At 46.7% G+C, this 14,100-nt stretch overlaps 1 protein-coding gene across 2 annotated transcripts; it reads left to right on the top strand.

Moving 5' to 3' along the window:
- Positions 1-771: 771 nt before the first annotated feature.
- On the top strand, positions 772-8,603 carry ING1 (inhibitor of growth family member 1). 2 transcript variants are annotated; one of them, XM_081859461.1, is made up of 2 exons: positions 772-1,917; positions 6,736-8,603. In XM_081859461.1, exons 1-2 carry the CDS (start codon positions 1,776-1,778, stop codon positions 7,437-7,439), a joined length of 846 nt encoding a protein of 281 aa, XP_081715587.1. In that variant the 5' UTR covers positions 772-1,775; the 3' UTR covers positions 7,440-8,603. The 2 variants fall into 2 exon arrangements, with proteins under 2 accessions (XP_081715587.1, XP_081715588.1); XM_081859462.1 differs by lacking the exon at positions 772-1,917 and adding an exon at positions 3,757-3,851.
- The last annotated feature ends 5,497 nt before the right edge of the window (positions 8,604-14,100 follow it).

Genomic DNA, 14,100 nt, shown 5'->3' with positions numbered 1-14,100 from the left:
AAAGCAGTGGGGGGTTACCCCTATGTCGGGACTGCAATGGCCACAACCCAGGCGCATGCGGCCTGCGGTGCGGGAGAGAAAAGAAAAGGCTGCTGGGAAATGTAGTTCCCTTTCACTCCCTTCCTCCTCCCGCTTTGCACCCTCCATTTTCTCGTTCCATGGATGACGGCGTGCGCACGCGCCGCCGCCGCCGCCTTTCTCGTCGCTCGCTCTCTTCCGGCCCCCCTCCCTCCTCCTCCTCCACCACCATAAACCCGCGACCTCCCATTGGGCGGCCGAAGCGGAGGGGTGGAGCGCGAGGCTGAGCCGCGATTGGCCAGAGGCGCTGCCTTTAACTTGGATTATAGTTTTCGATGCGGTTGCTCCGGTTGTTAGTTTTCAAGGAGGGAAGCGGGGGGGGGGGGAAAGGCCGCCTCTGTTTTAAGCGGGGGGGGGGGGAGTCTTGCAAACTAAGGGGAAGGGTGCATGTGTGTAGAGAGCATCGTGTCTGTCACAGCCCACCCTCCCCACACAACACAACACGCCTCCCTCGGTCCTTGCGTTGTCAGAAACCGGGGCTCGCTCGCTCGCAGCAATCCTGGCCATCCTCGGGAGTTGCATGCGTGTTTCCAAGCACGTGTGCAAAAGCGCCAGGGTTTAAGCACCCCCGTTTAAGCGGAGGCGAACCCCGCTCGCAAACTCGCTCTCTTGCTTTGCTTTAAGTCAAGCAGCAACAAATAATGAAGGCCCTACGTTGCTGCCACCCTGCGATGCAGCCGGCGCACGGCTGGATCCTTCGGCACGCGTGTGCATTCCCGGAAGCCGCAAGCAAGCCCACAGTTCCAACTCCCGTCCCCTCCGTGCGTGAGGCACGTCTGCATTGGTGGGGGAGGAAGAGTGTTTTGCTCTCGCAATGCACACGACACCCAGGACCCGCGCATCTCAGCAGCGAGCGAGCTGTCTGCTTCCTTACCCCACCCGCGCCTCCCTCACTTCCTTCTCCGCCAGTAGCGAGAGAAAGAAATGCAACGATTATACAGACAGAGAAGCACATCGAGCGCCTCTGCTGTTTAGTGTCGCGGCGGGGGGGTTGGTGGTGGTGGTGTTCAAGGTAGATGGGAGTGGTGCGCATGCGCCCTAGGCGGCGGGGCTGAATGTTTCCCAAGTGTTTGAAACTGGTATTTGGGTTTTCCACGTTGGATCAAGTGCGGCGCGTAGAGGAGAGGCTGCATTCATACCCACCGGCGGAACAGGAGCAGCAGCTGCATTCGCCGAGAGGAGCTTCTCCTCCCCTTCTGCCTATCTGTAGGCAGAGCAGAACAGATCGTATTTGTCTTTTTCTTTTTTTTAAGCTTCCCCTCCCGTCTCTTGTACACACACACACACAAATCCCTCTCCGATTGTTCGTACCACCTCCTTGGTGAGTTACCGACAACGACAGCCATTCAATCAGCTGCTACGGCTGCTCTGAGGCTGTAGGGACTCTCGGGCTGTGTGTGTGTGCGCGCGCCTGCCTTGCCTTGCCTGCCTGCCTTTCTACTCTGGGAAGAAAAGGACTCAGATGTAGCTCTCACTCTCTCTCTCTTTTTTTTTTCTTTCCCCCCTTTTGGAGTGGGTTCTTTTCTCCTTTTTTTGGCGAGATCCGAAGGAACAGGAGGCGGAAAAGAGAAGCGGCGAGGACGGAGACTCTGCCATTGGGGGCTGCTGTGTTTGAAAGGAAAACTCTCGCCCATTTAGGGGTGAGAGGAGGAGGAGAGAGATATATAGATATATCTATACTCACAATTTTCGGCCGGATGAAAATGTTGAACCCTGCAAACGGAGAGCAGCTTCATTTAGCGAACTATGTGGAGGATTACCTGGACTCCATCGAATCTCTGCCCTTCGATCTGCAGAGAAATGTCTCCCTGATGAGGGAAATTGACGCCAAATATCAAGGTAAGTGCTTTTCTCCTTTATGTGTTCGTGTGCGGGAGAGTACGTAGAAGCTACATAGATGATGATGATATTATTTTGCCTTTTCTGCAGGGATGATCTCTCTCTCTCCACCACCACCCCCTCTCCCCGGTTTCATCCCGAAGCGGATGGCAAAGCTTTGAAAATCTTATTTATTTATTTTGTGAGAAGGCAAGCAGAAAGCAAAAGGAAAGAGGGGCGAAAAGATTCGAGGAGGAGAGGCAGGAGAAGGGGGCTGCTCTGCAGAGATAGATGGAGGGGTGGGTTGTGTGTGTGTGTGTGTGTGTTTTTTTTTCCCCATCCCTCCCCTTCCCTTCCTTGGGGCGGAACAAAAGGTCTTCTTTGGGGCTCCTGCTATTAAAGCAAAGACTTTGCTTTTTAGGTTTTTTGAAAAATTGCTGGACAAAAAAGGCGGCGGCGGCAGCAGCAGTAAGGGCAGAGGAGGGGCTGGAGGATCAGGACGCATGGGGCACTGAGGCGGCTGTTTCTCTTTTCTGGGTTGAGAGAGAGTATGTTTTGTGGGGACAGCGGGACAGTGGTGTGTGTGTAGGGGGGTGTTGGAAGAAAGAGGGCAAAAAGAAGGGGGGCAGCGATCCCAGTTACAACATTGAGGAATTTCTAGCCTTCGCAATGGCTGTAGTAGGAGAGAGGGTGCTAGTAAGGGAGGGGAGGGAGGATTAGATAGAGAGTGGAAGGGGGGGTGGGCAGGGCTTGTTGCCTTCGCTTCTTCTTTTTTTTCAATGGGCATTTGCTTTTAAAACAGTCCTCTCCTGTCAAGTATCTGTAAACCGGGGGGGGGGGAGAGAGAGAGAGAGAGAGAGAAAGAGAGACTATGGAAAGGGGAAAAAGATTATATAAATACTGTGTGGGTTGGGGATGTACTGCTTTGCTGAGTGACCCCCCCTCCTTCCCTCCCTCCCTCCCTCTCTCTTTTTCTTTTCCTCCCTGTGCTGAAACTCATACAGTATTTTCTAGCCCTTTTTTGGCGGTGAGGGGAGGGGAGGCTGTCTTCTCCCGCACTCAAGTCTGCAGCTGGGGAAATGGTGGGGATTTTTTTTAGTTATTGAGGGGGCTCGAAAGGTCCTTTGTCACTTGGTGCTGAGAGAGGTAAAAGGCGTGGGGGGGGGGTTGGAAAGAGTGCTACTGCTGCCGGTGGTAGAGGTGACACAGGGGTGCCCGTTACACATTCAGCTCCCCCTTTTTTCTCCAGGGGCGAGGAAGGGGGGTTGGAAACCTGGCAGGCTACTGCTGTGCTTATGAAGCGGGGGGGGGGCGGGGAGAGAGAACGCAGCAAGTATCCATTCGAGACCTTTCGTGCGACGAGTTTTTAATGTGTCGTAAATAGGGAGAGAGGAGAAGCGCGAGATAAAGAAAGTGACGAAACATCAAAACTTGAGGGCTTGACTGCGTGGTTAGGGGATGAGGAAGACCGGGAGGCGGGGGGCTGTTGTTTTAAAGGACAAGGGCGGGCATTTCAACCAGCTACAAGAACTCCGTACTGCGCTAAAGGGAGGCACCTTCGCGCTTCAGCTCTAGAAAGAGTGAGAAGGGCCGTCACAGCGGCTTTTATAGTCACCGTCATTACCCTGTCGTGCCCGCCCCGCCTCCATTTTCCCATTATTGGCCAGAACTTCCCTCATGAAACAGCCGTGGCCCCGCCCTGTTGCCCAGGGATTGGTCCCGCTGAATTCTCTACGAAGCCCCGCCTTCTAGTGGCGCTGACGAAAGCGAACGGTGGAAACCGGGTTGGGGAGGGGGAGAGGGAGCGGAGGAGAGAGAGAGAAGCAGTGGGAGGTTTGTTGTAATAGTTCGAACTGCCCCGTCGGTTTCTTAGCCTGTGATTGGCTCCTCTAGTTGCAGGAAGCGTCGGAAGCTAATGGTGACTGACAGGTGGATGTGGAAATATGAGGGTCGCAGTAAGCTCCGCCTTTAAACATCTGATTGGAACGTTGGCTTAAAGCGGGTGGAGATTCGCTTGGGGCTTTCCCTTTCGATTGGCGGAGAAGCGCTTAAGGCAGAGGGCGGGCTATTGGGTCCGAATCTTTTCTCCGTATGGCTTGCTTCAGTCTGAGGCGGGCACTGCTTGGATTTGCCGGGTGGTGATTGGCCGGCCGAGCAGATTCTTCTGCTCGCGTACGTTCTGCTGAGGAAGCCGTAAAAAGGCGGCGGAGGGAGGAGAGAAACGGCTCTTAACACGGCCACTTCCCTTCTAAGAACAATGGACCCCGAAGACGCATCCCGTGGGGAGGGTGTGGCCTCGCTCCCGAAAAGGAGGAGGCGGGGCAAGGGCGGCAGGCGTTCTCTGGTTGGCTGAGAGCCCTGGTAGGTGGGTGTGATAAACAGGACCCTCTTCCAATGGCTCAGTGGGTGCGGAGACCCTTTTTTTGTGGTGAAGGGGCGGGGCATGTAGTTACTTTTTTTTAACCCCTTACGGCTCTTCGCCCTGTTGCTTTCCCCCTCCGACATTTACCATTAGCAATTTTGTTTTGTTTTATTTCTTCAGGTTTCTCACCGTGTGCGCTTTGGCACCAGGAGGTAACCTAAACCGACACTCTGGTTGTAAAAAACAACTCCCCCCCCCCCTTTTGGTGCTTCGTTCCTTTCACACGTTACGTGTTTTGGTACATGCGAGGCACCTACTAAGCACACGTCTTTTAAAATGCGAAGCAACGGAAGTTGTTATATATTATTTTTTAAAAAAACACAAGCTTTTTAATTAACTTTTCAGATTTTGCAAATTCTTTTAAACAACATTCAGCACCAATCTCTCATATCCATGACTTCCCACCCAACCATCCATGGTTTTCTTTTCTTACTACTGTATATAAGGCTGCTATATTACTTACGTTTTACCCATTATAAACATGAATTCAAACTTATTAAACTACCAATTCTCACATGTGTTATATATCTACTTCTACCCCACACTTTTCCCTGACTGGGTATAGCGGACTTGGGCTTGCAACCCTGTGCCCAAGACTTACCTGGGAGTAAGAACCAAGATGATGTCGGAGGGCTTGTTTACTTAGTATGCAGCATGCTTTTAAAATAGAGTTGCAGTCCTGTGCAAACGTTTTAAATGTTGATTAAGCGTTTTAGGTAATTGACCTTCTTTTAAAAAAACGAAAAAGCGCTCTCCAAGGCAGCTTCACAAAATACAAAACAAAGCACCATAAACAAAACAGAGGCAAGAATAGCTCATTTGTTAAGCCGCAGATAGAAAACAAGCAGAATAAAATCAGAGCATTCCCACCAGCTGTCTTGTCAGCCCTCTGGAAAAGCACAGCTTTTGCTTGCTAGGCAGGGCATGCCTGTACACAAAGAACCTGGTGTTAAGTTGGGTGTAAAGCAGGGGTTGGCAAAAAATTTAAGCCGCGGGCCGGTCAACTGTCCCTCAGACCTTGTGGCGGGCCAGAGAAGTGGCACCGGGGGGGGGAGCTGGAAGAAGAGGCAAGGGGGGGCAAGTAGTCCTCCCCATGCCCCAGCCGCTGCGCTTACCTTCCCAGGGGCTGCCGCCACTGCTGCTTCTCATGGGTAGGCAGAGGGAGCTCGTCCGCTCCACTCTCTGGCCCACAGGATCACCAGGGTGGCGGTGGTAGGAAGATGAGCGGCGCGAAAGGGTTGGTTCTGGAGAGGGGCTGCTTAAAATGGCGCTCAGCCAGCTCAGCCCAGCCCCCTTCCCACTCTAGGCAGGGCAGGGAGAAGCCAGGAGGAGGGAGGGAGGAGGCGCCCCCCAGGTGTGTGTTTAGGGGGAGGAATGGAATGGTGCGGGGGTGGGAATGGCACAGCCCGAACGAACAGAATCCCCATGCCGATCCACGGACAGACCGCGGACCAGATCTTAAAGGCAATTGGGCCTGATCCGGCCCCTGGGCCTTAGTTTGCCGACCCCTGGTGTAAAGTATGCAAGAGCCAAACTCCATTCTGGAGCAAGTCTCCCACTGGTTGAGCTGGCCTAACCCTAGCGGAGAGGAAAGAAGTCTTTAAACAGAGCTTGAGCTATGCCCCTTTTTTTCCTGACTTAGTGCTGGGTTTCCAGCTCACAGTGAGGATGCTGAATGGGCTTAGGATGCAGCCTAAATCCTCCCACCTGTCAGCCCAAGCAATGCCCCTTTTTGAGGACTTAATGCCTGCTTGACACCCACCTAATGGGCCCAGGCTGAGCTAGAGAGATATGCAGGCCTATCTGGGCTGAGTAGGGGATAGGGCTGCACTAGGAACCTCCCTGCTCAGGCAGAGATGTCTTAGATCCTAGCCCTGCTCATCCCAGAAGATCTTGCTATAAGAATACTGCCAAAGATAGTAAACAGAGGGTGGGGCTAGCCTCCCTAGGAAAGGAGTTCCATTATTTTGTTCTTACTGTAGCTATATGGGACATACAGTGGTACCTCAGGTTAAGTACTTGATTCGTTCCGGAGGTCCGTTCTTAACGTGAAACTGTTCTTAACCTGAAGCACCACTTTAGCTAATGGGGCCTCCTGCTGCTGCTGCTGCGCCGCCGGAGCCCGATTTCTGTTCTTACCCTGAAGCAAAGTTCTTAACCTGAAGCACTATTTCTGGGTTAGTGGAGTGTGTAACCTGAAGCATATGTAACCTGAAGCGTATGTAACCTGAGGTACCACTGTATTTCAATGCAACTCACCTCAGAGTACCTGTGTTTAGAATCCACACTTTAAAGTGTGGGAAGTTTTAGGTGTCCCCCCCAAAAAAAAAACTTTTGATGACACATCTGTGACAAAGCTCAAGTGCTGTATTATGCATGAGGTTGGGAAGTAATATAATCTTATCCTTTCTTCACAGAGATCCTAAAGGAGCTGGATGATTATTACGAAAAATTCAAACGGGAGACTGATGCAGTACAAAAGAGGAGGCTTTTGCACTTAATACAGAGAGCCCTGATCCGGAGTCAAGAACTGGGAGATGAGAAGATCCAGATTGTCAGCCAAATGGTAGAACTTGTTGAGAACAGAACCAGGCAAGTTGACAGCCACGTAGAACTGTTTGAGACCTGCCAAGAGACCAATGACACGACTGGGAACAGTGGCAAAACTAACCAAGATAAGTCAAAGAACGAGACGATCACTCAGGCCGAGAAGCCCAACAACAAACGGTCCCGGCGGCAAAGAAATAACGAGAACCGAGAGAACGCTTCTAATAATCACGACCACGACGATATCACCTCAGGAACGCCTAAGGAGAAGAAAGCGAAAAAGTCCAATAAGAAGAAGCGGTCCAAAGCCAAAGCCGAGAGGGAGGCTTCTCCAGCCGACCTCCCCATTGATCCGAATGAGCCAACCTATTGTCTGTGTAATCAGGTCTCCTATGGAGAAATGATAGGCTGTGATAATGATGAGTGCCCAATAGAATGGTTTCACTTTTCGTGTGTGGGACTCAATCATAAACCAAAGGGCAAGTGGTACTGTCCCAAATGCAGAGGAGAAAATGAGAAAACTATGGACAAAGCGCTGGAGAAATCTAAAAAAGAAAGAGCCTACAACAGGTAGTTTCTAAATGAGAGGATAATAAAGCAGTGAAAACAAATATTTATTCTCTTTGTCTCACCTTTTGTGGAGGTGCCAGGATTGTAAAATGTATATTTTTTAAGGAGGTTACGAATCAGAGCATTCTTGTAATAGGGATGGCGACTGAGGAAATGTTTGTTTTTTCCTTTGATACAGCTGTCAACAAGAAAACGGTTCTTTGGGCCCAAACATACAGTTAGATGATAAAGAGTTGGCACGTAAAGTCTGGGTTCATCTTTATTAAAAACATACTTCCACAAGTTGGTAAAACTGCCCATGAAAATGTAGATAGTAAACATTTATTGGATAGCATTCCTTTTTTCCCCCTTTAAATGGGAATGCTGTTGCTCTTTCCAGAAAATTGTTCTATAGTCTGTTAAATAAACTAGCAGTGCATTGCAAACTTGTCCTAAAGACATCAATCAAATCCATTATAAGAGTGTAGTATATTTATGCCCATTGATTTCACTGGGCTTAAGTGCACTTGAGTTGGATTATGGCTGTTTACTTGGAAATAAGTTCCGATTTTTTCCAGTCCTAGCTACTTCTAATAAAGTGGTTTAGGATTGCAGCCTTACACCCAATTTCAAACAACTTGCTGGGAATTGAGGACCATTCCTTTCAATGGGACTTGCTTCTAAGGGATGTGTTTAGGACCAGGGTGCTCATTTCTTCTGGTGACGATCAATGCAATAGCAAAGAAGAAGTTACAGCATGGGTCCTGTTACATGTCAGACTCTAGCAGCCCAATAACAAATGTTTAACTTACAAGTTACAAGCTTATTTTTTAAAAAAATGTGCAAAAGGTTAAATTTTACACAACATATTTTATATACTGGCCAAATACCACAAGGGCCTTTTTAAAATGATTTAGTATATTTTGTATTTAACCAGGAAGTGGTTTAGTAATGAAACTTAACATAAATCAAAGCTTTATACTGTCACAGATAATAGTGTAGCAGTCTTTGTATAAGTTGTAAAAAATGTACATTTTTCAAGTGGAGTTGCACTTAACTGTATTATAATTGGAAATGCATCCACATGACATGGTGTAGCCAATATGCATTTCTCTCTGTATGTATGAAAATTGTACAGCTGTGATATTAAGGAATAAATTAAACAAGTTGGATAGGCTTGTTCACTTGCTTTCCGTTTTCCTCCTCATTTCTTGTGTTGTGTCTGCTCGATTGTGAGCCTGCAGGGGAGGGACTGTCTTATCTTTTTATTTACAGACAGGGCTTAGAACAGCCTTGTACGCAATAATAGTTATTATCATGAACATTTTTTAACAAATCTGCTAAGAGATTTGGGGAGGGGGCAATGCCTTCTACCAAGCAGGCTGGCAGAGGGGGGATGGATCACTTTCGCCAGCACATTAGCTTTCTGTGCTGGTTGCAAAAGATGGGGTTTGCCTTTCTTTTGCAGCCAACATGGAAACACAAAGTTAGCTGGCAAGAGGAGGAACAGAACAATCAGTCCCCACCTCTTGGTTAGTCCACTATATTTCCATGGCGGCTGGAAAAGACAGAATTTCACATCATCCATGACCAGCGTGGAAACCAAAACAAGCTATCACAGAAATGGAATTCAATATAAAACTCACCTAGGAAATTAATTCCAGATATGTGATACACAGGTTCGTAAAGATCCAAAGCAACATTCGTGCAAAAGGTGAGAGAGCTGGCATTGCAGGAGCTAATCTTGATGCACAAGTGATAGCGGTGTGATGATGCAAAAATGTTGTATATTAACACGGCACAATGCTTCCACCAGCCCAAGCAGCCTGTTGGATTAGACTGTTGCACCATATTAAGGACGGGGCTCCCGCTAGTGGCGTGACCGTTGTGCTAGTGGTTGCCACAATTCGATCCCTTATGGGGTCAATATATATTTCTACTCCAACGCCTTTCATTGTAGGAGTTGTGCACACACTCTGCCGCTACTGCTGCATTTCTCTTTCCCAGGTGCCTAACAACTACCACTTTGATTACCCATTCACAGCGCCTTTATCCATCTCTTCTCAATCCCTCTTGGCCCAATTGTATGGGCCAGAATGCAGTCCGTCCTTTTCCTCATCCAAAACAACCTGTAATTGCCAAAAAGTGCAGTATTACTGCCACCACTATGTCAAGGCTCTATTACACTCAGGGTGTGGAACCGAGGAAGATCAGTTTCTTTGTTTATTCTATGTATATTTAAAATTCGTTAAAAATATGCCTCTGTACCATTTATGGCTTCTTTTAATTCTGTTAAAAGAGTCACGGGTTAAGTCGCCACTCACTGTAGCTTCAATCTGCAGCCAGTAGCTCAGTTTCGTATCTGCTGAAGTTAAACACTAGTTTCAGTAATGCCTGTTTTGAGACTTTGGGAGTATATTGTGTACAGTGTCCACGAAGTCTTATCTCACAATGCTGTTTGGGTGTATAGAGTGCTAAAATAACATTACTGCTATGCAAATAACATCTAGGAAATTAAACTGATGTATGAACTTCATAGTTACTTCACGCTGGTTTATATGCCAAGGGGTGCTCCCCAAAAATATGGCAGAGCTGAGCTGATACTTTTACATGACACTTCATACCTCTGGGAAATTAACAGACTGGAAAAGATCTGAGGGTCTACTCATATATTTCCCACTTGAAACCTCAGAGGAGGTCCCTGTTGAGTTGAAAGATCTAGTAGCAGCGTAACAACAGCTGTGAAAAAGACACTTAAAATAGAAGTCTGCGGGATCTCCCAATAAAAAATTAAAATATATGCAGCCATCTTTCCTACCTTTCATTGGGGAAGATATTGCTGTTCTGATTTAAGCAACTCTCCTTGCCTAGAGATTGCTGTATATCTTCTCATCCACTTTCCCTAGTAGTTGTTTTTTTGTGGAACAAGTGCAATAACCCCCCAGCAGACAACACCAACTCAATTTGGCTAACTTAACCTAGCAGCAGCCCCTGCCCCAAAGAAAACAATGCAACCAATCAGTTGCTACCAGCCATGCCCTGGGCCCCCTCTGATCTCTTGCTCTGCCAACAAAATCAAGATACCTACCCACACGATGCTGACGGAAAAGCTCGGCTCATATATTACCAAAAAAAGAGAAAGTTTATTGTTGGCCCCCCCCCCCACCATGCCTCTTTCCTCCCCTGTCTCTCCACTTCTCTTGGGAAGTTACCTGCTAAAGCACAATGATCACCAGAGGAAACTTATGCCAAACTAGGCTTATCACACTTGTTCCAAAGATCGGGACATGGGCAGGCTATTTCTGAACAGATACACCTATGGCATTAAATGGCAATATTTCCTTTAAAATATAAAAATAAAGGGAAAGAGAAAGTTGCCCACATTTCAAAATGATTTTGCAGTCACCTGGGCCACAGTCTTGTCCTTGGTGATCAACCTTCATAACGCTTGGAAGAATTCAATCTCTAGGCAGACTGCATGGCTCCATAAACAAAATCAGACAATCTGACTTGCAATCTGACTTCCATTGGGTAGCTTAGAAATTTGGTTCAAAGTTAATTTTAAAACTGTCATGCCTTTCTTTGAGAGTGTTAGGCATAGGCGCTTAGCAATTTATCAAACACTGTCATGCTTGAAGTTCTATTTCTCTTCTTAAGAGACGCCAAGTAATTGCCCACTGAAATGGCAAGGCAGCAGAAAACATCAATGATAAAAGGCAAACGACTTAAAACTGCAGGAAAATGTTAAGGGGATATGAAAACTGTTGGTGATTAAACTGTTGGTGATGTGATATTATGGAAGGCACTTGAATTAGTAAATTGTTAGTAAACTGCTTGGGGCTGAACCTGCAATTGGCCCCACATTAATTCCCTAGAGCTTCCCCTCCTTACCCTATTTCAATACTAAACTCAATTTTCACTTTCCCAAACCAATTTCTAAAGCCACTTCAATTCTGCAACAATACTGTGCACCCATTTTCACCCCACGCTGATATATATTGCTGCATCTTTAAGAAGAATAAAATCTTAAGAGTAAGCCTTTCAGTTAAGTTCAGCTGACAGGTGTTCGCAAAACATCTCCTCCCCCAAAAATGAAAGCTTGGAGGGATTTTTAAAATGCATTTTTGAAAAAATTGCCCTACATGCCATACATCTGGGTCTTCCCGGACATTTTTGCCAATTCGGCAAAAATCTGCCCGGACGTTGTTTTTAACACAATTTCCAGGAAAACCCAGACATTAGGCAGCCCTAAATTATTACATTGAATGGGCGGCTTCATGTTGAAGACAGCATATGATACTAGGAGTGAAATACAATGTGCGATAGGGTATGGAACATGGGTTTGAGACAGAAATATCAAAGCTGGAAAAAGATTTACTTCAAAATAAAAATAAAATACTATCCAAAATGTACAGATTACTGCTGGACTGGGAGGTTACAGATGAAGAGGTCAAAGAAGTGATGATCAAATGGTCAAAGAACTTTGGTTATTCCATCCAGACGGATGATTGGGGAAAATTATGGCAAAAAAAACCCTTAAAATTCACGGCTTTCTACACAATAAAGGATTTTTTAAAATGAAAATGCTATATTTATGGTACATGACCCCCAGCAAATTGGCCAAAATATATAAAACAAACTCAAATGCATGCTGGAGGTGTAAGCAAATGGAAGGAACAATGTACCATATGTGGAGGGGTTGGAAAACCAAACACTATTTTTTCAACACAGCTTCGAAATTTAAGTTGTGCCCTCACTTCTTTGTGTTGACTTGCAACCGTTGTGACTTTGTTGCTGCGTTTATCTTCCATGCAAATTCTTTTGAGGCCAAGTGCATTGCTTTTTCTTCATTTTCCTCTGACATCTATAATTTCAGTTATGATCAAGTATGATAATTATTATTATTATCGTAATTTACTTTTGTTGGCAGTGTGCAAGAAAAAAATCAGGTTGGTCACTGCACAAGAAGTGCTATTTCTTGTGCCAAATGAGGCATGAAATATATTTTAATATCCACATGTTTCTCAACGTGTTAGCCTTAAATCAATCATTGTTGAAATACACTTTGAATAAAAATTGTACTGTCGTTAAAAAAAAATTGGGCTAGGGTCTCTATAGCATGGGTAGGCAAACTAATCTCAATCTGGCCCACGGATGGTCCGGGAATCAGCGTGTTTTTACATGAGTAGAATGTGTCCTTTTATTTAAAATGCATCTCTTGGTTATTTGTGGAGCATAGGAATTCATTAATTTCCCCCACCCCACTCCCCCAAAAATAGTCCGGGCCCCCCACAAGGTCTGAGGGACAGTGGACCAGCCCCCTGCTGAAAAAGTTTGCTGACCCCTGCTCTATAGTAATGCATTTCTTCCAGAGGGACTATATGAGTGCAATATGAGCTCCCCACCCCACTGTACTGAGAGGTAGGACTGAAGATTTAATTAAGCAGATATTTTCTAAAATACTATTTACTAACTCATGTCCAATTTCATGGCATTTAGTAAATGGGCTTACATTAAAATTTAAATGATTTCCCCCAAACTGTTTGTTTTGAAAAATATGTACAGTATTTTTAACCACATTTCTTTCTGGTTTTATGATTTACAGTGGTACCTCAAGTTACAGATGCTTCAGGTTACAGACCCAGAAACAGTACCTCGGGTTAAGAACTTTGCTTCAGGATGAGAACAGAAATCGTGTGGTGCTGGCGCGGCGGCAGCAGAAAGCCCCATTAGCTAAAGTGGTTCCTCAGGTTAAGAACAGTTTCAGGTTAAGAACAGACCTCCAGCACGAATTAAGTTCTTAACCCGAGGTACCATTGTCACACTTACCTGGGAGTAACCTGCATTGAAGAAGGCTGATCGCCGAAGAATTGATGCTTTTGAATTATGGTGCTGGAGGAGACTCTTGAGAGTCCCATGGACTGCAAGAAGATCAAACCTATCCATTCTTAAGGAAATCACCCCTGAGTGCTCACTAGAAGGACAGATCCTGAAGCTGAGGCTCCTATACTTTGGCCACCTCATGAGAAGAGAAGACTCCCTGGAAAAGACCCTGATGTTGGGAAAGATGGAGGGCACAAGGAGAAGGGGACGACAGAGGACGAGATGGTTGGATAGTGTTCTCAAAGCTACCAGCATGAGTTTGACCAAACTGCGGGAGGCAGTGGAAGACAGGAGTGCCTGGCGTGCTCTGGTCCATGGGGTCCCGAAGAGTCGGACACGACTAAACGACTAAACAACAACAACAACCTGCATTGAACTCAGCGCGTAGACAAGCAGAGGATTCTGACTGCAGTAAGTCTTTTTTTTCTACTTCCTGGCTGGAGGGACATTATTTTTTGCTCTTGGGTGTCCTAGCAACACCACCTACCCTTGCCATGCTTTGTGGGGCTTCCTCGGGCTCCCAAAGACACCCCCCAACCCAAAAAAGGGGCTGGTGTGTGGAAGGGGCCAGTGGCACATTTAGCAAATGTCGAGAATTGCGTCCCCATTTCCACCATTTAATGGTAGACAATGACCTGCGCTCCGGCAAAGGCAAGCTCTCCACATGTCCCTATTTTACAGGGACAGTACTGGATTTAAACAAGCCGTCCTGCTTTCTGATTGATCCCAGAATGTCCCGCTTTTCCTTAGGACATCCCTATTTTCATCAGAGAAACGTTGGAAGGTATGGAGTTATGTGATCC

Source organism: Podarcis erhardii, assembly GCF_964252035.2.
Source record: "Podarcis erhardii genome assembly, chromosome: 4".
NCBI classification, from domain to species: domain Eukaryota; kingdom Metazoa; phylum Chordata; class Lepidosauria; order Squamata; family Lacertidae; genus Podarcis; species Podarcis erhardii.
The sequence above is the reverse complement of the archived record's forward strand: the minus strand, read 5'-3'. Positions and strand labels throughout refer to the sequence as shown.